Below are 24,053 nucleotides of genomic sequence, written 5' to 3'. Positions count from 1 at the left end.
GGAGGGTAGTTTGGGGCTAGCCTGAAGTCCAGCCTTGTTAGCTTTGGTCCGCTCCCCAAGATCCGCTAACAAGGCTGGACACCAGGCTAGTTTGAGGCCGCGAGAGGGTACGCAATTCATGCTGTCACGAATCTTTTAATACTCAGGCAAATGCATGAGGGGATGGTTTGACCGTAGCGCCTACAAACCCCCCATTGTTACATGATATCTATACATATACTTATTCATACACTGATGCACAGATTTCCTCTATGAAGACATGATACACGAGACACACACACAACGTTCATCTACATAGCACTGTGCAAATACTTGTCACATCCAAATTTAAGGATCAAAGTATTTAACTATTTGCTCACCTTCTTGTGTACACTTGGATCGTGCTACCCTCCGAGTCAGTCTGTGCGCTCTGTCTTAGCTGATTCTTGACCAGTTGTGTAACATGAAAACATGAACACGCCTTCGACAGACGACAGTTACACAACAACCCCCCTCATGATGTCACCATTGTGTAATGGGTCAGTCCTTGTCTGCCTTTAATGCAGGAGGGCGAAAAAAAGGAACGTACCAACGACGTTGAACGGAAATATTTGTGATTAGGAAATTTCTGACTTATAGAAATAACACAAAAGACAATTTTAAAGACTTCTTTGCTTTTCATTTTGAAGAAGAGTAGTCTGACACCCCTATAGAAAGTAGGGTTGTCTAATAAGGTTTCGTGCATATCATTAAACTTAAGGGCGATGCCCCACATTTGCCACGTGTGTAAACACGCGGAAAGTCTCACATGTTGACGCATGTGTTTGTCTAGCCTCTACCAGGCTTCAGGAGGCGGCTGCAAAGAGCAGAAATCGTCCAAATAGAGACTAAGAGAGATAACATGCCGAGGTTGTTGGTGCGCTAGAGAGTACATTTTGCCGCATCCCACAGCGGCAAACTGTTCTCTCCAGCAGACATACTCCCCTGGCATGCTATCTCTCTATTTGTCCGATTTCCGAAGCCTGGTAGAGGCTAGTGTTTGACTAGCACTAGACCAACTCCTTGGTCCTATCAAGGGGGTTATCGCCGTCTATCCTCTGGAAGCAAAAAAAGTGTAAACTGACCTAAAGGGCCATTGAAAAGTTACAACTTACACAATTTGTCAATCTTTATTAGTAGCTTGTCATGAGTAAACTGGCCGTGAAAGGTCTTGTTTGCTCCACTTTCTCTACCTGTGTGTGGCCTAAAAAATCCCCCACTACCGGGGCCCTTTACAATCAATGTGTGTTGCCACAAGGCGGTTGGTCTCCCTAACAAATGAGGCTTGTCCGTTCGTTAGCATATGTCCTACATGTAAGATTATCATTGTTATAACGAATATATCTGGTTGAATCAAGGAAGGTTTATATAAAGGCAATGGCCTTGGACGGTGGTTTTGTAACACATGGCCTTGGCCGGTGGTGTTGTTGTCATTTCGTTCATTGACCCGACCAAGGCATTTATCATGTTGTGTAACAATTACGTAATTGACTTATGCAAGAAACACCACAATGGACTGTTCTATTAAAATTTTCGGGGGGGAGGGGCAGGCATTCGAATTGTTTAATACAACGATAGTAAACACCGTCAAACAGTTTATTGTCCCATCTTGGTAAACGTTTACAACCCATATTCGCCATAAAGGCGACAAAGTTCCTCTTTAGTTTACGATTAGAAACCCTGACCCCTTTTTGTGAGTGGAACAGTCCCTAAGCATCGGGAACTGCCGCGCGTCCCGTCCTACATATCACTTTCAAGAGGGTCAAACAGCAACACGAGAGGTCGCAAGTCAGGACACGCACTACTGGCTCGCACAGAATAGAACGTTCCTACGGCTAACTTTAGCGTCTTTTCAACGACTAGACTCGGCAGAAAGAACCAGGATCGTCCACGTCAATCCAACAGGTGTCAGCAGATCTACAAGCAACGGTAAGACAAGTTTTAAGTGTGGTCACTCGCTGTGTGTCCACTTGAGTAGCTTTCCAACTGTTGTTGCTCATCGTAAGCAAGGACCTCCTTCGTTGGTGTAAGTAACTCGACCTATACTCCCGACGTTTTATCATTTAATATTCAAGAAGCAGTACCGTATATCTGTCACTGTTTTCCGGTCCACTTCCCACAGTGACCTCAAGATGCGTGTTCAAAAGCTTCGGTCATCTTTGCGGAATGGAATAACTATAGGTAATTATAGCCGCACCCAGCCTAAGTAGGCGAGGCTAGCAAAACAAACCAGCAGGTTTGTTTACTGAATGGTTGTAGTAAACATGTTATCTCCAAGCAGATTCCTTCCGAGGCAAGGCACTGCCGATATGGCCACTTCTAGTTGCCATTTGCCCACTCTACGGGGGCCAGTAGTAACTGGTGAACGTGACCAATTTGATAGTGCCTCGACACCAAAGAAATCTGCAAGGAGTCAGTGCAACATGTTACTGTGTGGTCCTGTGTGAGTTATCTACCCATATTACAAAGAATATCTCACCAGAATTCGCACAGGGCTAAACTGCCAGAGATCTTGCAAAAGTCAGATTTTAACTGCTCCCCACCGGACCTCACCACCCTATAGCCAAAGGACATGTAATTATCTTCCCCACCTTTTGGTTCTCTACAGATTACGTCACAGTAACCATGGAAACCTCAAAGTCAGGGTTCCAGCACCAGCCGGTCAAGATCCTCATGATCCTCGGCGCCTGGCTCGCCTTCTTCGTCTGCATCACCTTCAACGCGCTGTCAGCCAGCGGAGCCAGCAAAGGTAGGCAACGTTTTCTTTGTAGATCTGACCTATATGCTCAGGACGCGTGAACTCACGGCAAAATATGTGACGCGACTATGAACGCAGTGGGTGAAAGACTGATAGAAGTGCCCCGTCCAGAATTGCACGAGCTATTTCGACCTTTGTGTGTGTGTGTGTGTGTGTGTGTGTGTGTGTGTGTGTGTGTGTGTGTGTGTGTGTGAAAATGAAAACAACAAACTGTTTCTGCATGAGAATAGAGAAACATACGTGTCGCTCATTTTCCTAGTAACTAGTTGATATAGTTAATATCTTCGGAGACGAAGCCAAGCCAAGAAGAAGAAGTTAATGTAATATTTCTTAGTGCATTCTGATTGTTAATACCTGTCCTAACACCATTTCCCCGCTTTGCCTTTCCCATAGGCCTGTTTAACAGCACACAAGGTGAACTATCAGACAAGTACTACAACGACTTGGTCCCCGCCGGCTGGACATTCTCAATCTGGGGGTTTATCTATGCGTGGACCGCGCTGTGGCTCCTCTACGTCACCACCACCATCTTCCGCAAGACGTCCGAGGGCTACGTGTACATCGTGGCCGATCTGCTGCCTTGGTACTTCTTCGTTTCCTGGTACATCAACCAAGCCTGCAACGTCACCTGGCTCTTCGTTTTCGACAATGAACATCTCGTAGCTTCTGCCTGCGTCCTCGCTCTTATCCCCTTCACTCTCTACATCTGTCTTTTCGCCTCCTATCGTGAAGTGGACAGGCGCGGCGTGTGGTTAACAGAGAACTCTCCTGTTGATCTCTGGCTCACCCGTGCGTTTGTCCACAATGGCCTGGCCATCTATGCCACCTGGACAACTATCGCAACCCTTCTAAACTTCGGCATTGCTCTTATCTATGCCGGTGGCTACGACAACACAGATGTCGTGACCGGCCTGATCGCTGTTCTTCTGGTCGAGTGCCTGGTCTGGTATGTTCTGGAGAACTTCGTTCTCGACCGCTACTGTCGCTACAACTTGATCATCTGGGTTGTTGTGATTGTGGCTCTGACCGGTAGCCTGGTGGAGCACTGGGGGCCCCAGAAAAGGAACAGCATCTTTACGGCTATTCTCATTGGCCTGGTGGCTTTCCTGTTCACCATCCGCCTCTGTCTTGTCGTGTATCGACACTTCAAGAACCCCCTGTATAAGAAATTCGTGCTGCCCACTACAGAACAGGGCAAGAACAACGGCACTTTTAACATGACCTAGATTCACTCGCTCACTCACTCACTCACTCACTCACTCACTCACTCACTCACTTTCTATTTTATGATAGGAGAGTTTGAAGTTTCCTGGGATGTTTCCTTTGATCGTATTGTAAAGCAAGATGTGCTCTATAACTTTTTCAACAGTATTAACACAAATTAACGTTCATCGTCATTTGTAGTGTTTCTGTATATCTCTATATATATACTGTATGCGTAATTACCTGTATTATATTATATCTTCATTGGTTTATATCAAACCACTTACATGTATGTAGGTAGCACAAGCTGTGATGTTTTGTATTCAATTTGATAGCGATATTCTGCAATAAAATTACTGAGATTATTTGACTATGCTATCTGATTTTTATCTATGTATATACCACACTAATAAGTAATACTAGTAAGTACATATTGCTGATCTATAAAAAATACCTCGATATCAACTATCCTGATATCACCCCAAAGAAAAACAACAATCAAACGTCATGAGTTCAGTGTATTTATTGTGATCTGCACATGAGTATACAAAAGCTATATTGATAAAGACATACAGGTAGATTGACGACCATAATTTTGGACCTTTCCTTTCAAGTATACAGAGATTTTATACATTTACTTTCTCATAACAATTGCAACAAATATATGAGTACAACTATGTACTTTTTAACCTACCTACTATCTAGCTACCTAAATAGGTAGGTAGGTAGGCCTGTAGGCCATTTGCATTAACACACATCTGGGTTAGGTAGTAACATCAATAACAATTGCAACAGAGTCATTCAATGGAAAACGACACAGCACATTTGATAACAAAACAGCATCACATCATTATGAGTGTCACAGTCATTATTATGTCCAAAGATTGAAAACACTGAAATGGTATCAGTTGTCGCTAGTGTACAAATTCATATCGTTATATGGCTTGTTATGTGCACATGCAATGAAGCAACATAATCATACTTAAGGTATATATTAAATATTGTAATATATACAACAATGAATTAAATCTTTAACAATTGACACACAGGGAACTGCAACAATTTTTCAATATTAATGATAGGTAGAATAATGACCTAAAGAATTTGGTCGAATGCTTGAACATCAATTTCTACAATGAATTCCATTGAATTTTGAATGTGCGAAAAAGGATAGCTACAGAAGAACATTTGGAGATAGAGATCCAGTGGGAATGAAAGCTAAGTCATGGAGAAAGTGCCGTTGCTTTTACCCTCTACCGTACTGGGAAAGATGTGCTTCTTGTACAGGGGGTGTTTGCAGTGGCGATAGACAACAAGGCAGATGCGAACCAGGAAGAGGAACAAGGCCAGGCCCAGGAGAACAGCCGTAAAGATGCTGTTCCTCTTCTCCGGCCCCCAATGCTCCACCAGGCTCCCGACAAGCGCCATGATCACAACCACCCAGGTCACCAGGGTGTAGCGACAGAAGCGGTCAAGGACGAAGTTCTCAAGGGCAAACCAGACCAGAACTTCGAACAGGAGAAGGGCAAACATGGCAGTGCAGACGTCGGTGTTGTCGAGCCCGCCCGGGTAGATGAGAGCGATGCCGAGACCGAGAATGGTGGCGATGGTTGTCCAAGTGGCGTAGATGGCCAACCCGTTGTGGACAAACGCGCGAGTGAGCCAGAGATCTACCGGCAGATTCTCCGTCAACCACACGCCGCGCCTGTCCACCTGACGATACGAGGCAATCATGCAGATGTACAGAGTAAAAGGGACAAGAGATACGACTACAACAGACGCTATGAGCAACTCTAAGTCGAAGACGAACAGCCAGATGACGTTGACGATGTTGTTGAGGTACCAGGCGGCGAAGAAGTACCAGGGCAGCAGATCGGCCACGATGTACACGTAGCCCTGGTCGGTCTTCCTGAAGATGGTTGAACTGACGTAGAGGAGCCACAGCGCGTTCCAGGCGTAGATGAAGCCCCAGATTGAGAAGGTCCAACCCGCAGGGACGAAGTCGTTGTAGTACCTGTCGGATATCTGACGCTGGGTGCTGTTGAACAGATCTACGGAGAAGGCAAGACGCAAGGGAAAATGACCAACAGGACGGGAACTATATTGCTACCAGTTTAGAAGCTGTTTACAAGTCCAGGATTCAGGTATTCAAGCTTTCGTTCTATTAAAAACTATCTATGAAGTAGATTTAGATAGGGCTCGTTGTCATTAAGTACAATTACTCATGGCGTAGTTGCAAACAGTTATTTCCAAGCATGATCCTACTTATACGTTGGCTAATGGCCACTCCTCAAGCCACTGGATATTGCCTTGCCATCGTAGGATCTGCTTGGAGAGCACGTACTAACAAACAAAGCTTGAAGCCAGACAAACAATGACTGGGCGTGGGGGTTGTTTGATGTGCTGGTAATAAAATTATCCGACTCCACGTGAGTCCTGGCCCAGATGAGTGGACAGGGGTCACCAGGAGGTCAGGGACAACCAGGTGAACAGGAGCAGGTAAACACCTAGCCTCTACCGGGCTTCAGAAGCCCCTGGAAAGAGTAGAAATTGGCAAAAGGGCAGATAACATGCCAGGAGGATTGGTCCGCTAAAGGAGTACATTTGGCAAATTGGCAGGTTATCTGTCTATTTGGCCAATTTCTACTTTTTTTACACTTTCCAGCCTCTTCTGGCCTGGCAGAGTTTGGAATCATGAAAATTAATTGGCGGATACTTGGACAGTATTGCCTCTCAACGTATTCCTCAATTGTAAAGAAGACATCTTGTACACCTTACTCATTCGTTAAAACAAAAGGGAGAGGCCTCTTTAATAGCCAAACCATTACTCTAATGAAATAACGTTAATCCAACATACTTCTGTCGATCCCGCTGGCGGAAATGGCGTTAAAGATGACCATGATGATGTAGGAGACCCAGGCTCCCGCAATCATGGCGATTTTGGCGGGCTGGTGCTGGAACCCTGACTTCATGGTGTCCATGGTGACGATGGAGTAATCTGTAGAACATTAGAACGTCGTTTTGCAACTTTAAAATGCAACATTTTTGCAACATACGCTTTTCGGATATGCAGTGCGTCTGTCGTGCGATATGTTCGGCAAGGCTACGACAAAACCGCGACGTTGACAAAGACTACCGACAACCATCACAGCACAGGATTTTTTTTCTTGCCAAAGCCCTCAATTTGATGTCGTTAACCTGCTGACAACGAATTGTTTTGCTGGTTTGGAAGCTCAAAGTAACTAGCTAAAAGAGGCTCAGAAATAGAGATAAAGCCTGGGGGATTTTATCCTTCAGATCCTAGACATTTTTGCACATTGTAATGTGAAACTGCCATGCGGGTAGAAGACTTAGCTGAGCTTACCTTACAGAAAGGACTTCAGATCTGAAAAGCTCGCCGAACTCTCTGTGTGCTGCAACCGACGCCGACTACGTGCGAAACACGGGGGTACCTGGTCCCTAACCTGGCCTAGATTTGACAAAACTCACGTGTTGCAGCGTGTGAATTGTTTACAATGTACGTACACATACAGGTAGCAATGTTTACAGGACCGCCCATTCAGCTATGAGGTGTGGGGGTTCTTTTCACAGAAAAAAGAATCAGAATCCTTTGAGAATGGATACAATTAATATATGCATGTTATGACTCGAAGATGATGCCACTATGAAAAATGGAAACGTTAAGTTGTTATGTAAAACAGTCGGTTGATGGTGAAGATGAAAAATGTTGAGATCTCCGCATTCTGAAGGTTTATTATGGAACAGTCCATACAAGTCATCCTTGCATAACGATATGACGTAATGTTAGGTAACAAAATGTCTTAGCTCAAAGTCCGATCCGAATGGACAGAAAGGATGCCACGGTGATTCGGCTTTTGTCATACGCTTCCCTGTTAGGTTTGCGAAGGTATTGGCTTCAGGTATCCATAGAGGCTACAGTGTACGCCACAGTGGTCTTGCATTAATAGAAGCGATTTCGACAGAACAGGAGTACAAATTATTTCCAAAACTTTATTTCAAACACCATGCACATATACTCTTTTGCAATTGCTGCGTAGAAATTACAACGCACAATGATATATAAAAGAACAACATACACAGTCAGGTTTCTGACGTGTAGACACAAAATTATTGACTCATCCTCTTTATACCAACTTGTATCTCTCTATATGTTTATCCATGACGCTATGATACATGCATCTAACAAGTCGGGCCTAACAAGCATAGATTCTTGACTTTTCATTAAGACACATTATCTATGGCATTATCGTCATATGCAGATTATATGGTTTTCGCAAAAACTTATAGTTACAGTAAAATGACTTTAAAATTTTGGGTTAATTTTGGAGGCATGAAAATTTGTAAGCAATGTGATCACAACACTTAAAGCTCATTTGTGAACCCGCCATTTTGCTCGGTCTTCTTTATCGACGTCGTCCTGACGGCTTTCACGTACAGCGGCTGCGTCACGTGACGCCAGGTGACCAATGAGAAGCGAGCCACCAGCACCAAGGAGGCCACGCCTAGCAACACGCAGGCGAAGACGGCGTTCCTCCGCTCCAGGCTGCCGGTGAACGTGATGTACTTGTCGACGAGCCCGGCCAGCGCGACCACCACCACCACGTACGGCACCAGCGTGTAGCGGCAGAACCGCTCCAACGCAGTGAAATTCTCCAGGACGAACCAGACCAGGACTATTGCCAACAGCAAACCCAGCATGCCAGTGGACGTATCCTCGTTGTCGTAGCCGCTCTCGTAGGTGAGGACTAGGCCGAAACTCAGAAGAGTAGCGATGGTGACCCAGGTGGCGTAGATGGCGAGCCCGTTGTGAACGAACAGGCGAATGAGCCAGAGGTCAGCTGGGGCGTTTTCAGTCAGCCAGGGTCCGTTCTGGTCCACGCGACGGTAGGAAATGTACAACATGTAGTAGAGAGTGAGCGCGATGAGAAAGAGAAGCATGCAGGCGCCCACACGCTCCAGCGAGTCATTCAGGAAGGTCCAAGAGAGAATCAGGAAGTTGTTGATGAGCCAGATGACGTAGAAGCGGTTTGGAAACAGCTCGGGATTGACGTAGAAATACCCGAGGGGGGTCTTACGGCAGATGCAGATGGTGACGTAGATGAGCCACAGGAAGCCCCAGCCGTAGATGACCAACCAGATGTCGAACACCCAGGAAGCAGGGACGATCTCGTTCGGGAACCAGCGGGACGTGTTGCCAACCGTGGTGACGAACAGTCCTGTAGAATAGAATAGAACAATATGAAGTCCTTGTTGACAGAAGTAACTTAAGCGTAAGTATTCATTGGCTTATTGGAAAGCTTAAGGTATTGCGAATCTCCGAGCAGATCCTTGTTAATCTCCAAGCAAGCAGATCTTACGATGGTCAGGCAGTATCCATTGGCTAGAGGAGTGGCCATTAGCCATCGAAGGCCAATGGATACTGCCTTGCCACCGTATGATCTGCTTGGAGGTTAGATCTTTGCGTGGCTGCAAGGCCAGGCAATATCAAATACGCCACCCGAGGGCGGCAAATGGTTACAGGTGGCCAATGGTCAGTACAGGTGGCCTATATATATAGACTTTACTCCCACCAGAGAATCTGCTTGAAGATTTACGAATCTAATTACATGTAGGTAATACCAATTGGAAAGGACTTCTACTCTTCTACACTATAACTGCGGTACCTACATGTAGTTATCTGATTGCTTCGTCAGCTCATCGCCTTAACTCACCTGGAATCCAGTTGTTTTGCCGAGCGTAGCCGAAAAACAGCCTGATGACGTAGGTTAACCAGGCGAAGACGATCAGCAGGATGCCCAGAGGCTTGTGTCTGGGCGGCTGGTCTTTGTCTTCCTCCATCGTCATCGCAGCGTCCAGAGCCTGTGGGATTATAAGCAGTAAAGAGGTGGTTAAAGGATCATCACGCTACAATGATTGCTCAGCAATATACCCATACAATAAGGCCTTCTTCAGTCAATATTGACCATGACTAAATTCTAATTGATATCAGCCCTACAGCTTCGAAAAGTTAAAAAAGAACTACCAGTCTCTGCCACATAGGACATCTGTAAGCTTACTCAGGTCTGTTGCAGAGTTCTTTTCGTTGGTTCACTTCTCTTCTGAGCAGTGAATCAGACCATGTTTATCATAACGGCCGATAAGATAAGACATTTTTGTTCGGTCGGTTTTAGACAGAAGGATCTATGGCAGAGATACAAACATGGGGTGTCTTCTAATAGAGAATGCGTCTACAGGTTTGATCCAAATCAATTTGTACTAGAATAAGCGTAGTTGACTCACCATTTTGCCTGCGAAGTTTAGCTTCTTGGTTTCTAAGCGCTATTCACGTTCACTTCAGCTGGCATGTACCGGTTGCTGTGTCGCAGCCCTTTATATACTGTCCCTCGGTAAACAGGCCATTGTTTGGTAATTATGATGTAACGGCCCTTGTCAAGACAGCTCTGTTTATTATTTACTTTCTAGGTGGTTGAAAACCAAACCTCCACGCCCGAGCAAAGTTTACACATGTTCTAATGGTATTGACTGATGTTTCGTAAGTTAGTTTACTATGATTTCTTGAATTTACCAAAATGTAAAGTGACGTGTACGTATTAGACGTTTTCTCACTCCCTCAATCCACTGCTCATATTGTAGTTCCTTACCAACTGTGCCCATCTTTTCAAGATCTTTCAAATCGTCTCTTTCTTCCGTCATGGTTTATTGATTAGAAAAGATGGTGGTTTATTATTCTGTTAAACCAAGCTCAATGAGGTAGTTTGCTAAGATTTGTGAAATGTTTGTTCGGTACAAACGACCACTACATACACAGGTTCTTATTCTTTGTGTTCTACCTGTCTTACCTGTACACGTGTGTTCAAGGCCTTTTAGGACAGGTGCCTTACCTGTTCAAAGGAGCACGTGTTGACCTACTTTTAGCACTTGTCCGTACACAGATTTCTGTCCCCTGACCTCGTCGTTGAGAAAAAAAGATCCTCAGACTGTTTCTAGCGTATGTCACTCATCATCAAATTTATTCATTCGTTCTCATCTTTCTACTTACATGTTTCCACATATAAATCCATCTATGATACTATGACACATACACATCTACAACCATGTACATATTTTTTTTATTTATTTGGCTTTACCAATTTAAAAACAACAGAAAAGCTGTAAGGAGTCGGCAACAGGAATCTAGTTTCTCTACCAGGCCGGGTACTCAAGAAAATGTACAATGACAAACACACAAGGAAACATAATTAGAACCTAAAATCTATATCGTGCCTAACAAGCATAGACTATAAACTACTAGTATTACTTTTAATTAAGACATCTATGGCATTATCTTCAGGCTAGAGAGCCTTAACAGAACATCAAAATTACATTACAATGATTTAAAGTCCTAGTCATTTTTGGTGGGACGAAAAGTTGCAATCAATATGATCACAAGACTTAAAGCTCTGTAGAGAACCCGCCGTTAACTTGGGACTTCTTTACGGACATCGTCTTCATAGTGTTGACGTACAGGGGCTGCGTCACGTGACGCCAGATGACCAATGAGAAGCGTGCCACTAGCACCAAGGAGGCCACGCCTAGCAACACGCAGGCGAAGACGGCGTTCCTCGGCTCCAGGCTGCCGGTGAACGTGATGTACTTGTCGACGAGCCCGGCCAGCGCGACCACCACCACCACGTACGGCACCAGCGTGTAGCGGCAGAACCGCTCCAACGCCGTGAAATTCTCCAGGACGAACCACACAAGAATGACGATTGACAGTAAGGTTAACATGCCAGTGGATGTATCTTCATTGTCGTAGCCGCTGTCGTAGGTAAGGATCGCGCCGAAGCTCAGGAGAGTAGCGATGGTGACCCAGGTAGCGTAGATGGCCAGCCCGTTGTGAACCAGAGCGCGAATGAGCCACAGGTCGACGGGCGCGTTTTCTGTCAACCATAGTCCGTTCTGGTCCATTCTACAATACGAGACATACAGTTGGTAGTAGAGGGTGAGAGCGATGAGAGCGAGAAGCATGCAGGCCCCTATACGTTCCTTCGCATCATCCAGGAATATCCAGAAGATGATGAGGATGTTGTTGAGGCACCAGGCGACGTAGAAGGAGGTCGGGAAGAGTTCGGGAGTGACGTAGAAATATCCGCGGGAGTTTTTGCGGCAGATGCAGATTGTGACGTAGATGAGCCAGAGGATGCCCCAGGCGTAGATGATCTGCCAGACACCGATGAAGACCCAGGGAGCGGGGACGATCTCGTTCGGGAACTGGAACGTCATGTTGCCGCCGCCGGTCCGGAAGGCGAACAGACCTGGGAAAGGAATGAAAAGGTTACTTTGGTGATGGTTAGACATCCAGGTCAACAATACTCGTAGAATTCTAATTTTAAACTCTACTACGTACTGGGCAAAGGATGGAGATTACTTCCGGACGTTTCGAGTAACATCCATCACTCTTCTTCGTCATTAGTGATGATGAAAAAGAGTGGCGGATGAGTAAAGAAAAGGTTGCTACCCCTGTCAACGAATCTTCTGTAAAGTTGTAAGATATCAATTCACACCATCTAAACGTTTGCAGATTTTTGGTAAAGTAAAGACTTGCTCGTTGCAGTTCTGAATCTCCAAGCAGATCCTACGATGGGCAAGGCAATATTGGTCAGTGGATACTGCCTTGCCACCGTAGGATCTGCTTAGAGATCAAACTATTGGGGGCTTTGAACACTTTACGATTCCTTTTTCAAATAGTCACAGTTGTAAGTACGTATCAGATATAGATGTTTTAGTCAGCTGGCTCAACTAAATCTAGAAATATAAATGTACCATGACACTCTGGTAGAGATCCAGCAGTACCATGAGTTAATGATTGCTTTGATAGCTCATCGACTTAAGCTGGTGTGTTACGCCGAAAGGCGGTTATACCGGCTATACAGATACAGATACAGACTTAACTCACCAGGAATCGCGCTCGAGAGGTTGAGCCAGCCGAACACCAGCCTGATGACGTAGGTTAACCAGGCGAAGAAGATCAGCAGGATGCCCAGAGGCTTGTGTCTGGGCGGCTGGTCTTTGTCTTCCTCCATCGTCATCGTAGTGTCCAAAGCCTGTGGGATATCAGCAGTAAAGAAGTGGTCAAAGGAGCGAATTTCCGCTGCAATGATTGCTCTGGCCATGGGTAATACCGACCAAAATTCTCTGCGGCCTAACGGTGTAGGTACAGTACATAATATATGCCCAGATCCTGGTAATTTAAAAACCAATTAGTACTGGCATGGAAGCAATGATTCAGTATTTTCAGTTGTAGACGCATCATGCAAGGGTAGAGACATAGATACACACATGGAGCGTCATCTCATGATTTGTAGTTTTTTGATGGAATTGCTCAATGCAACTAGCTAATTGACCATTAAGGCACTGAGCTAGGTAGTTACGACAGGAGTTATGTGACTATGTCAGAAGATAGCGGCAGAGGCTTGTTTTGAGAGCTTGCATATTGTGGATTGTATCAGCAAATCAATAGGCCTAGAATAAGCGTGTTTAACTCACCATTTGTCTGCGTAGGTTAGCGTCTTGGTTTCCGAGCACTTATCCACGTACTCTTCGGCTGAAATGCGTTGGTTGTTATGTGGCACGCCTTTATATATTGAGTCTGGCACGTGGTCGTTTTGTAATTCTTACATAATAGCCTTTCACAAGGTGACAGTTCTGGTCGCCTAAGAAACGACGTTTTATCACTAATTTTCTTCGGCCAGTTGTTAATGATTAGACCAGCACTTAGCAAAGTTTGCAAACGTGCTAATGATGTTTATTTACTTTCGTGACTCAGCAATTCATACTTTTTAATTTTGATGATGTTGTCATATGCCCTATGAGATGTATTCATAGCGTAGTGCTTTCTTTCACTATGATTTCCTGAATTTTAATACCAGCGTCAATAAAATTTTCCATCCCTTAGGTCTACCGTTAATGTCTAGTTTCTTCCCAACTGAGTCCCACTTGGCTTTTCTCTGAGATCTTTCTTCTCTTTATCACCATTTTGATGGTGGTTTATTATCAGTTGTTCATCTAAGATCACTGATCTCCCCTGCACATTTTACCCCAATATATCTAGGGGTGTTGTGCAGTATCCAAACAAGAACAAGAAGAACTGATGTCCGTTTCGTAGGATTGAAAAAACTGTTTGTTCAGTACAAGGGACAGGTATTTGTTCTTTCATTGTTTCTTCACGTGTCTCACTTGTTGGGACAGGTGCCCACCTGTTGGAACACGTGTTGACCCACTTTTCAGTACAAAGGTTGCTGAACCCTGATAAGAACAACTCACGAAGAAACTTAGAAAGTTAAATATTAACGAAAGGCAAAGATGTCTGTAAATACATGCAACTTGTTGTTCCTCCATTCGTTTCGCATGTTCTTTAGGTTTTCTCGATCTCATACTGAGTTAGGGTTTGCATTTTTATATAGGCAATGGCATTGTGGGCGTTATTAGTTTTGATATTTAGTAACGTTCAAGTACTTGCCATACATTGTACATGTTACAATTGGGGCTGTGCAATAAAGTTGAGATTTTGACTTTGACCACTGAGGATATATTAAAAGAATGCCCTTGCTTTGAAGTTGACTCTTTATTCACATATGCACCAAATTTGAATTTCCCGCCGCGCATTTTCGGTATACTATGTCGGCAGGTAGGATACTAGCTCGGCTTTACGTCGACGTCGTTTCCCGTTGCACCTACCTACGAAATTGTAAAGGAAACTGCGGTCCGATACCTACAAATGACGTGCCCAGTTGACCCAGTTTGACCTCTGGGACGCATATTATGGGCTGCCGGCATGACGTCAGGAAGACGTCATTCCAGCCCATAATATGCTGCCATGCATCCCATAATATTCTGGAGTGAGGGATGGTGGGAGGGCCGGGGTACCAGTGGTGCGTTATGTCGGCCGCTGATCGGCACGGACGAGAAAACGGTCCCGCAAAAGTCGCCTCTGCCGGGCCCCATGAACTCCAATCCGCATCAAATCAAGAATAGGCTGCTACGGGCGATCGACCAGGATGCCAACGTGAGGAAATTTTTGCGTCTAGGCGTTGTTTTATCGTGGAAAACGGGGAAAGAGTTTGCTTGGTTTCGAGCGAGATTCTCCCTCTTTTTTTTTCGTCACGTCCGCCATGGCTAGATTGCCGCCCTAGTGTGTTTCGCTCCTTCTTCCACCCGTTTTGTCAAACATTTCGAAGAAATCAAGCTCCATTTCGCCCTCAAATTCCAGATTAGAAGTTCCTCATCTCATGCGGAAAATATGTAAACAAAACGCCGTCTTCCGCGATAATTATTGCAGTATTTTGGACGGGTTACGTTAGTTGTACGAACATTTCTGTTATCGCCAGTGTTCGAGTGGGGAGGGGGGCATAAGACATGCGATGGGAATATATTTTGGAGCTTGATAATTTGCCACATGTGTGTGTTTGCCTAGCTCTTAGGATTTCAGGTTTTTATAAATTCTCTGTTTGGTAAATCGGTCTTTGGTTTCCAAGGAACTTGTTTATGCGATTTGATTTAATTTTTGTACCCCCTTCCCAAATACGAATCGTATCTGTAATTTCAGCTGTATAGTCGTCTAACTATAGAGAGATATCTAGAAATTGACTTAGCTTAAATGTCGTAATTATTAGATCAGAACCCTAAAAAACTGTACTGGGTTTATTCGAGATATTAATGAATTCTGCACTCGTTTTATGAGGAAAAAAATCATTCTTCCTTCAGCTGGCTTCTTTGCTTCAAAGAGGCCAGCTGTGAATAATTTTTACATCCATCAATTTTTTGAGAACAAGAAGTTGGTTAACCAACAGGAAGAAATTATCATTTTCAAAGTATAAACAGTTCTCCAGAATTTATAGTATCTAGAACCTTGGCAGTTTAGTCACATGGTAGAGGCCTTAGTTCCATTGTTAATGAAAACCAAAGTATTTACTCTGTAGTGTAGACAGCTATGTCTAAATTAGACATTCTTGCATTTTATTTATTTGTCTATTTGTGTAATGTTGCCAGTGTAGTATTCACAATAGTCTATCCTGAGCCGGCAAAATGTGCTCCTTTAGCAGACCAACTCCCCTGGCATGTTATCTGTCTAGTTCAAGTAGTAGTTGGCCAATTTCTACTTTTTCCAGCCACCTCTGAAGCTAAGAGGCTAACTGTACTCCTCTTGTAGACCAACTCCCCTGGCATGTTTTCTGAGCGACTATTTGGACAATTTCTACTCTAATTTCTACTCTTTCCAGCCACTTCTGAAGCCTGGTAGAGGCTAGGGATACTATACAATACACATCTGGAAGTCTTTCATTAGGATTTCTCACCTAGCTTTTGTTAAACTGACTCTAATCCATGACTCAACAACTGGTCCACAAAACATGGTTGATTTGCTGTTTGCCATTGGGCGGTGCACTGTTGTATGCATGTGTGAATCGCATGCAGGTTCTAATCAAAACCAGTCGTAAATTTCTTTGTCATTCTCAGTCACTGAAGAAAGACAGTGGATGCTATCTGAAATCGAAAACGTCTGACTCTTTGAATTCATTCTTTCCTAGAACTATCGCAGAGTGGAACTCGCTGTCACCAAGTACAGTAGGGGCTTTATCATTAGATAGCTTTAAACAATGTCTAGGGTTAGATGTTCAAGGGTTAGGTGTAATAAGTCGATCGTGTAATGTAGCCAGCTGCTGCTGCGCCGTGTGCCTGCGAAGCTGGTGTGTTACACCGAAGGGCGGTTATACCGGCTATACAGATACAGATAGATACAAAATTTGTCAAGTTGCTTGCTTGATTTTGTATTATGTATTATTCTACCTTGTAAGCTGGTGTGTTACGCCGAAAGGCGGTTATACCGGCTATACAGATACAGAAGCTGGTGTGTTACGCCGAAAGGCGGTTATACCGGCTATACAGATACAGAAGCTGGTGTGTTACGCCGAAGGGCGGTTATACCGGCTATACAGATACAGAAGCTGGTGTGTTACGCCGAAAGGCGGTTATACCGGCTATACAGATACAGAAGCTGGTGTGTTACGCCGAAAGGCGGTTATACCGGCTATACAGATACAGATACAGATACAGAATTGTATTAACCATGGCAAAATCAGCTCTACAGCTTCGGTTATCACTGAATAGTCCTATTTGAGAATGGCAGTCTCTGCCACATAGGGCGACTATCAAATCATGGAATGGCAAATTGCAAGTTAGATCTATTAATTCTGCAAATGGTAGAGCTCTGCACTACATCCAAATTGTTGCATCAACTGTTGAAATATCTATGGAATGCCTCTATGAGCAGGCTTTTGCAGATTAGATTCTTTAGAATATTGGAACCAGGGTTCCATGTGTTCTGTGAATCTGTTGTATGTTAGAAGGCCTTTCATGTAACTTGTAAGACATACATGTAAAGTGTAGGCTTACAGTTACTCGTCCAAACTTTACATGAGGGTTTATCAGTTTATCATAATCATTTTTCTCATGCTAGCTGATATGTTTTAGGTGAATTTAGTACAAATTTGAACTACTAATAGATACACTTGAGTCACTGCTGTTTGGTTATGCTGCAGCAGACCTTCTTGCTATGAGTCATATGGAAATGTTCTACCAGCTTCTTGGTTAATTTGAAAGACCTGGGCCACACATGGTGAAGACAAGACTGGTATATGGTACATGATATGGAGCTAAGTGAGGGGTCGCCTCTAATCTCCAATCAGATCCTATGGTGGCAAGGCTTTTCTTCTTCACCCCTCATCTTGCCACCATAGGATCTGCTTGGAGATTAGTTCCTTCTAGATGCATGAATTTGCACCCTGAGATGACAATGAATGAATTTGAAAGTCAAAATCACATACGAAGATATGTGTCATGTGGACACTTGGAATGGCAAATTGCAGTGATCACTTTGAGTTTGACTGTAGAATTATGTAAACAGATTTCTGAAGAGTTACATTCATTTGTTTGTCTCTCTAGTCTAGATTGTTCACATGGAGGGAGTGTGGGAGGTGGTCACTGTTAAGTGTAACTGCTGCATGATGTTGTTGAATGGATTTCTAAAGTGTTATGTTTGTTTGTCTCTCCAGATTGTTGACATGGAGGGAGTGTTGGAGGTGGTCAGTGCTCTGGAGAAGACCACGATGACAAAGGATGCCCTGGAGGTAAGAACAGTCCTGAACATGTGACTGTCACAAGTGTTAGTGTTTGGATTCTCACTCAACAGGCCTTGACATCCTTTTTTCTGTATGCCTGCACTGGTGCAGGTAACATGGAAAATTACCTACACTAGACATGTTTTACCTGCACTGCTCAGAATTTAAAAAGTATGGGTCATACTAAAAACTGTTCAAAAACCATTGCCATTTTTCCTTTCAATACAGCAAATAGAAATCCACATACATCTACTAATTTTGTCAAGTACAGTTACTCAAGCAACTGGATATGATTTCAGGTAGTATCCACTACCTTTCGTCAGTGACACTAGAGACTTGCAGGAGAAAGGCAGGTTTATAAGCACAAACTATCAACACGTAAACTTAGGCTTCTGTTCATATCCAGTTGCCTGAGTGACTGTTTTTTGGCATATCGTATTACCTGGATGTCTAACCTTCACCGACGTATCAAGCTAATTTCGTTAAACCTTTTTGCACCGTGTTCCTGCAGAAGACGCGTCTGGGGAAGTACGTGAACGATGTCCGGCGTAAGACGAACAACGCTGACCTGGCCAAGCGGCTCAAGCAGCTGGTCAGGATCTGGCAGAAGCTCATCATCGCCGGGGACATCCAGGCACCAGACACGCCTAGCAACCAGGGAATCAGTCCCAAGGTAGGTTTGAAATAATCTCTCTCTCTCTCTGTCTCTTTCTCTCTCTGTCTCTCTCTCTCTGTCTCTCTCTCTCTCTCTCTCTCTCTCTCTCTCTCAGACCCCTAGCTCATCAGCTGTAGGGACAGTCTGACAGTCCACACAATTCTGCCATCCTTTCTGGTCCTCATTATTAGAACATTCAAGCTGGTATGTTGTTCCAAATGGTGGTTATGCTGGCTGTCCAATTCAGGAACAGATCAGATTCAGAAATTGTAGCACCTGAATGTGTGGTTACTTGGATGTTGACTTTTTAAAGAAATTCTTGATAAAGTTGAGATATGGGTTCATGGAATTCTTGATGGACATTCCTTCTCTTAAATCCCTTAAATTCCTTCTTCCTAAATAGAGGATCCTTCTGAAGATAACAATTAGCGATCCAACTTGTAGAAGAGACAGATTTTGTATCTATTTTTTAAAATCTGCCTCTGTCTGTGCATATTGACTCAGATCAGTATATGTTTTGCCTTTTTGAAAGATATGTTACTGCTGTTTTTTCCACTTTAGCAATGCTTTATCTACATGTATAGCTTGACTTTTTAGTGGGTATATCTTTATATGTCAACTTTACAAAATTCCAAACCTCTTTTATCCTCCCAGATCGCCATGACACGGCCGGGAATCTCCCCCAAGCTCCCCGCCAAGCCGACCGAGGCTCGCCCCGGCTCCAGCTCCGGCTCCAGCGCAGTCCTAGAGAAAACAAATTCCGCCAACCGCAAGCGAAGAAAACTCAGCACCGACACCGACGAGGGACCCAAACCCAAGCGACCGGCGACACCAAGCCAAGCTTCGTCTGTCGCAATCAATGGTCTCCCTCGCGACCGTGACAGCCCAGTCCCCAGCCCTCTCCCCACCTCTAGAAGAAACCACAGCCCCGCAGCCTCCTTAAACAGAAAACCGCAGAGTCCCGCCTTCGCAGAAAGGAGACCTGGAAGCCCCGCTATAGCCAGTACCAAAGCTCGATCCAACAGTCCTGCACTGGGGGTAAGAAAACTCGCTCCTGGTAGCCCTGCGGTAGCTGGAAGCTTAAGAAAGACATCCAGCCCTGTCGCAAGCTTACGAAAAACCACCTCTAGTCCCATTGGAGGCCCGAGGAAAACGTCTAGTCCTGTGGGAAGTGTGAGGAAAACTGCTAGCCCTGTTCAGTTTGTACCCAGTGGACAGTTACAGTTGTTACACGACAGCAATACGTTTGACACCCCCCCACCTACCCCCGATCTCACGTCAACGAAGTCCCTCCCCGCGAACGTTACAAGTGCCAGTGTTGGGTCTCCCAGACCGCCTCCCAGTTTAGCCGCGCCGACAGAGTTAGCAAACAGAGACAGAGTGGACACGAAAAAAGAGGAAGAACTGTCCCCACCCTCCTCCACTCTAGTACAAAGCAGCTCCGTATCCCCAGTCAAAGTCCGGCTGTCCAGTACGTCAGAAACTTTTGGTGCTTCAGAACTTTCCGGTTCACAAACATCCGGTGAGAAAACGGAAGGTAAGAAAAAGTCCAAATCTTCCAAGAAGAAGGACAAGTCGAAGAACAACGAGCTGGTTGAGGAATCTCCGGAGGAAAGTTCAGAGGTCAAACCTGCCAAGAGGGTCAAGCTGAAACAGCGGTCTTTGACCTTCGACCCGGTGACCCGACAAATCGTGCCCAACGTGCCGCAGAGTCCCGCGGTGACGGTTTCAGTTTCGTACGACCGCGATTTCGTGCCCAACTTGTCGGCGGCGGGGCGGCCAGGGTTTCCGGGACTGTCACATGACTTGCATCAGCCAATGGCAGCGGGCAAGTCGCACAGTATATCTAAACCAATCACAGACGAGGCTGCTAAGGAGCGAGAACTGAAGCGACAACGGGCGCTCGAGCTGATCAAAGCGACAGAAGGCGAGCCGAGACCAGGGGTGGATCGCCCGGTTTCCGACGAAGACTTACAGAGACTGAGTAGTGAAAAGTGGCCGGGCGTTAGCGGCTGTTTTGACGACAATGGGGACTGGAGAGACTGGACCGAATGCTGCGAGAAAGACTCATTCGAAGACGGGGTGTTACAAGTTCTGCCTTATGTCATACTAGACTAGAAACTGTGAAATATTTTGTACAGTAGATATTTATATGATGATGACGTTGTGGTACAAATGGTAAAAGTGAGAAGAGTTATTTAAGTGAATAGAGAGAACATTTGTTGCCACTGTTCTTCCAACTTGTTTAGACTTTTCTGTACCACTCTCTCTCTTGTCATGTGCCTATAGAAATACAACATTATACATTTACAAAATTTACAATGGACAGGGTTCTAAAATGTGAAATACACCGGGACTATATTTTCTTGTTTTATTTTACAAATAGCAATCACGAATCCAAAGTCAATGCCTGGAAAGAAAAGTTTCTTTGTAATTGTTCACAGTTTTTGGATAACTTACATACAATGAGGTGCTGTAACTTTACTCTCGTCTTTATCAGAAGTTGTTACATTTTCACATATGTAAGACATTCTGGTATCTTCTTTTATATCTCCTTTATCTGTCGGCTAAATGATGCCTTGTTCCAATTTGTGGATACTACTTTCCAGATGTTTTTTTTTTCAACCCCACCAAAGTGTTAAATTTATATTCCACTTCAGTCAGTATTTCTTTTGAAAATGATGTCTTGTTTCTTTATCTAGGCACAGAAAAAAACTGTCAAAGGATTTACAAATTGTATGCTATGCATTCCCACACTGTAAGCTGCACTTCTGTGTGATTTTGTGACGGCATTTTCTATTCGCTTTCATGGAAATGTTTAATACAACTAGTTCTGTATCTGATGCTGCAAAAGTTACTATGAATTCACATTCCTTTCTAAGTTTAACTTCTCTGTACATCTACCTAGAGTTTTTTTGTTTGTTTTTTCTATATCTTGGTCAGAAATGCAAACTGAAATGTACAGTTGTAAAGAAAACAAAGTATGCAAATGCAATACACATGAGTTTTGTTGTACAAGTTGGAAGTGTTGTATTGTGTTCTGTGGTTTCTTCTTGTTTAGTGTTGGAAAAGGCTATGCAGATATTATATGGTTACCGGTAGTATGACTTTAGTAGGCTTAGCTCAACAATTCTGCCAAAAAAATACAGCATGCACAAGTAATGCAGTGGCAAAGAAATGGTGCTGGTAAGAAAAAGTATTTTGGATACAGCTTAACCTTCTGGCTGCTAAGGGTGCACGTTTGTACTGATTATGGTATTAGGCAGCAGAGAGAAGGTTCAAGATACAGGGCTATTTTTTTAGTCCCTGGTTTTTGGATTTGAGTGTTCCTAGTATCAAAATGTTAGCCAGACTGCCAAAAACAAAAGTGAAACATCAAATTTTCCCCCTACATAGTCACACTTCAGCAGGGTAGTTGGCTTGAAATCAGGTTTGCGTTGGCTCCTGGTATCATACACGAGCTTACACATGATGTGAATTTCTCTGTGGCATTGGTTTCACATTTTAGTGATTGGCCTGTATCGAACTGGGGGAAAATGACCCAGTGTGCTCTGATGCTATATACACAACCGTTACAAACGTTCTGTCAAATTGAGCATCAGATTTCAGTCTTGTTTCAATCCTTGCACCAGTCTGCGTGCCATTCTATGTACGCTACATGGCGTTCTAATCCTATACTCCCTCTACACCAGAGTAGCAGAAAGAAATTCTGGGTGCAAAGCTAGGAATGACCTAATCTCCAAGCAGATAATACCATGGCAAGGCAGTATTAGACAGAGGAGTGTCCATTGGCACCAGTGGATACTGCCTTGCCACCGTATCATCTGCTTGGAGATTAGGAATGACCCTTGACCCACATCTAGTAAATATATACAAACAGCCCTGCAATTTCTTGTGAATACATAGGCTTTTTTTCTTCACATTTCCAGTGTCAAAACAGTTGTATGGTGGTGCTTCTCTTTTTGGGGCAAACAGTGGCCATTGTTGGCATGAATAAAGATTCATGCTTGGAAGTACTGCTTTTCAGCGTTTCCTTTCCTCACAACATCTCATTGGAGATTAACATTGGGTCTTTTCATGACGTCATAATAATTATATGTATTCGTACCCTCCAAGCAGAGGTTAGGGTTTTGGGTTATTTTTGGTGTGTTTTTAGACTTTTTATTGGGGTTTCTTTTTTGCACTGGATTTTTTTGGGTTGGGTGAAAGAAAAATTCCAGTGCAAAAAAGAAACCCCGATAAAAAAGCCTAAAAACACGCCAAAAATAACCCCAAGCCCAAACCTCTGCTTGGAGAGTACTGGCATCCAACAGTTGTAGCCTCTATAGTAAACTAACAAGATGACAGAATATAGTTGTACGTTCACAGGTTAAAAATTTACTAAGAGTTTCAGTCGCTCTCCAAATCCTCAAAAATAATGGCAAACGGTAAAGCGGTAAACTATGGCACAACGTAGTAGGATAAACGTCAGTCAGATAGAAATTCGCCATGGATCAAAAGCGCCATATGCGACATGCGGCCATAAATGTCACTGCAGTAGAAGTGCAGTCGGGGTGCTGCAAGGTTGAAACGAATCGCTAGAGGCCCTCATTGACACGTGAGCGAACTTCCCATATACCATCGTAAATCGACTTCTAAACCCCTCGGTCCAGTGGAAAGGTGTTTTGATGAGTTCTTCTTTGTTTTAGCGAATTTTTCACGTTTTGAGGTGAAAATGGACAGTCCCAGACAACAGACACGGAAAACAAGGGAAGGAAACAGCGATTACGCCGTGTGCGATGAAGGAAGAACCGGTGCACGAAGGTAAACCAAGGACATTTTGTCGACCGTTTTCCGACTGATAGTTTCCCGAAGGTCAATTTTGGACCGAGCCGTAAGTGTACCCGGAGCTTAGTTTCGAGGCATAAAAAGTCAAGTTACACTGAAATCTTACTTTTGAATGAGTTTTCCAGTTTTTTGACCTACTAAACCACGAAAATCAGGCTAAATCCTCGGATTAAAACTATGTTGACAAGGTGGTAAACAGGTCAGAATACGGTCGTCAAAAAGTATGGCCTGATGATCCAAATAGTATGCAATGTATGTTGGTCGGACGGATATGTCATCGTTTGGCGTAGCCTTGTTGAGTACCACAAACATTTTCAAACCAGGTATGTTTGAAGGAAGTGTTAAGAAAAAAAAAGCCACAACTTGGAAGGCATTGCATTGAAGGAGGAAAAATGTACAGAACCAAGACGTTTAACAT

General features: G+C 44.1%; 5 protein-coding genes across 5 annotated transcripts; 2 read left to right on the top strand and 3 right to left on the bottom strand.

The window, feature by feature from the left end:
• Positions 1 to 1,774: 1,774 nt before the first annotated feature.
• Positions 1,775 to 4,344, top strand: LOC109483622. The gene is made up of 3 exons (XM_019786661.1): positions 1,775 to 1,947; positions 2,627 to 2,767; positions 3,170 to 4,344. The coding sequence occupies exons 2-3, from the start codon at positions 2,644 to 2,646 to the stop codon at positions 4,000 to 4,002; spliced, it is 957 nt and encodes a 318-aa protein (XP_019642220.1). The 5' UTR covers positions 1,775 to 1,947; positions 2,627 to 2,643; the 3' UTR covers positions 4,003 to 4,344.
• Positions 4,345 to 4,493: 149 nt separating this feature from the next.
• On the bottom strand, positions 4,494 to 7,415 carry LOC109483534. The gene is made up of 3 exons (XM_019786567.1): positions 7,344 to 7,415; positions 6,837 to 6,977; positions 4,494 to 6,030 (listed from the first exon to the last, which is right to left on the bottom strand). Exons 2-3 carry the CDS (start codon positions 6,958 to 6,960, stop codon positions 5,198 to 5,200), a joined length of 957 nt encoding a protein of 318 aa, XP_019642126.1. The 5' UTR covers positions 6,961 to 6,977; positions 7,344 to 7,415; the 3' UTR covers positions 4,494 to 5,197.
• A 921-nt stretch (positions 7,416 to 8,336) lies between these two features.
• On the bottom strand, positions 8,337 to 9,856 carry LOC109483626. Its single transcript, XM_019786666.1, has 2 exons — positions 9,712 to 9,856; positions 8,337 to 9,216 (listed from the first exon to the last, which is right to left on the bottom strand). Exons 1-2 carry the CDS (start codon positions 9,842 to 9,844, stop codon positions 8,363 to 8,365), a joined length of 987 nt encoding a protein of 328 aa, XP_019642225.1. The 5' UTR covers positions 9,845 to 9,856; the 3' UTR covers positions 8,337 to 8,362.
• A 1,575-nt stretch (positions 9,857 to 11,431) lies between these two features.
• Positions 11,432 to 13,078, bottom strand: LOC109483516. Its single transcript, XM_019786548.1, has 2 exons — positions 12,936 to 13,078; positions 11,432 to 12,294 (listed from the first exon to the last, which is right to left on the bottom strand). Exons 1-2 carry the CDS (start codon positions 13,066 to 13,068, stop codon positions 11,432 to 11,434), a joined length of 996 nt encoding a protein of 331 aa, XP_019642107.1. The 5' UTR covers positions 13,069 to 13,078.
• A 1,732-nt stretch (positions 13,079 to 14,810) lies between these two features.
• LOC109483606 (mediator of RNA polymerase II transcription subunit 26-like) lies at positions 14,811 to 21,823 on the top strand. Its single transcript, XM_019786643.1, has 4 exons — positions 14,811 to 15,044; positions 18,088 to 18,162; positions 18,665 to 18,826; positions 19,463 to 21,823. The coding sequence occupies exons 1-4, from the start codon at positions 14,856 to 14,858 to the stop codon at positions 20,924 to 20,926; spliced, it is 1,890 nt and encodes a 629-aa protein (XP_019642202.1). The 5' UTR covers positions 14,811 to 14,855; the 3' UTR covers positions 20,927 to 21,823.
• The last annotated feature ends 2,230 nt before the right edge of the window (positions 21,824 to 24,053 follow it).

This window comes from Branchiostoma belcheri, unplaced genomic scaffold (genome assembly GCF_001625305.1).
Source record: "Branchiostoma belcheri isolate BF01 breed outbred unplaced genomic scaffold, Haploidv18h27 scaffold65, whole genome shotgun sequence".
NCBI classification, from domain to species: domain Eukaryota; kingdom Metazoa; phylum Chordata; class Leptocardii; order Amphioxiformes; family Branchiostomatidae; genus Branchiostoma; species Branchiostoma belcheri.
The sequence above is the reverse complement of the archived record's forward strand: the minus strand, read 5'-3'. Positions and strand labels throughout refer to the sequence as shown.

What these genes read in the sequence shown, in the direction of transcription:
- LOC109483622 (XM_019786661.1), top strand. Translation starts at nt 2,644, where the DNA reads ATGGAAACCTCAAAGTCAGGGTTCCAGCACCAGCCGGTCAAGATCCTC. An exon ending in AGCCAGCGGAGCCAGCAAAG is followed by an intron (nt 2,768 to 3,169) that starts GTAGGCAACGTT and finishes CCTTTCCCATAG; the next exon opens with GCCTGTTTAACAGCACACAA.
- LOC109483626 (XM_019786666.1), bottom strand. Translation starts at nt 9,844, where the DNA reads ATGACGATGGAGGAAGACAAAGACCAGCCGCCCAGACACAAGCCTCTG. An exon ending in GCAAAACAACTGGATTCCAG is followed by an intron (nt 9,217 to 9,711) that starts GTGAGTTAAGGC and finishes TCTATTCTACAG; the next exon opens with GACTGTTCGTCACCACGGTT.
- LOC109483516 (XM_019786548.1), bottom strand. Translation starts at nt 13,068, where the DNA reads ATGACGATGGAGGAAGACAAAGACCAGCCGCCCAGACACAAGCCTCTG. An exon ending in CCTCTCGAGCGCGATTCCTG is followed by an intron (nt 12,295 to 12,935) that starts GTGAGTTAAGTC and finishes TTCCTTTCCCAG; the next exon opens with GTCTGTTCGCCTTCCGGACC.
- LOC109483534 (XM_019786567.1), bottom strand. Translation starts at nt 6,960, where the DNA reads ATGGACACCATGAAGTCAGGGTTCCAGCACCAGCCCGCCAAAATCGCC. An exon ending in CGCCAGCGGGATCGACAGAA is followed by an intron (nt 6,031 to 6,836) that starts GTATGTTGGATT and finishes CCTTCTCCGTAG; the next exon opens with ATCTGTTCAACAGCACCCAG.
- LOC109483606 (XM_019786643.1), top strand. Translation starts at nt 14,856, where the DNA reads ATGCATCCCATAATATTCTGGAGTGAGGGATGGTGGGAGGGCCGGGGT. An exon ending in CGATCGACCAGGATGCCAAC is followed by an intron (nt 15,045 to 18,087) that starts GTGAGGAAATTT and finishes TTGTCTCTCCAG; the next exon opens with ATTGTTGACATGGAGGGAGT. An exon ending in TGACAAAGGATGCCCTGGAG is followed by an intron (nt 18,163 to 18,664) that starts GTAAGAACAGTC and finishes GTGTTCCTGCAG; the next exon opens with AAGACGCGTCTGGGGAAGTA.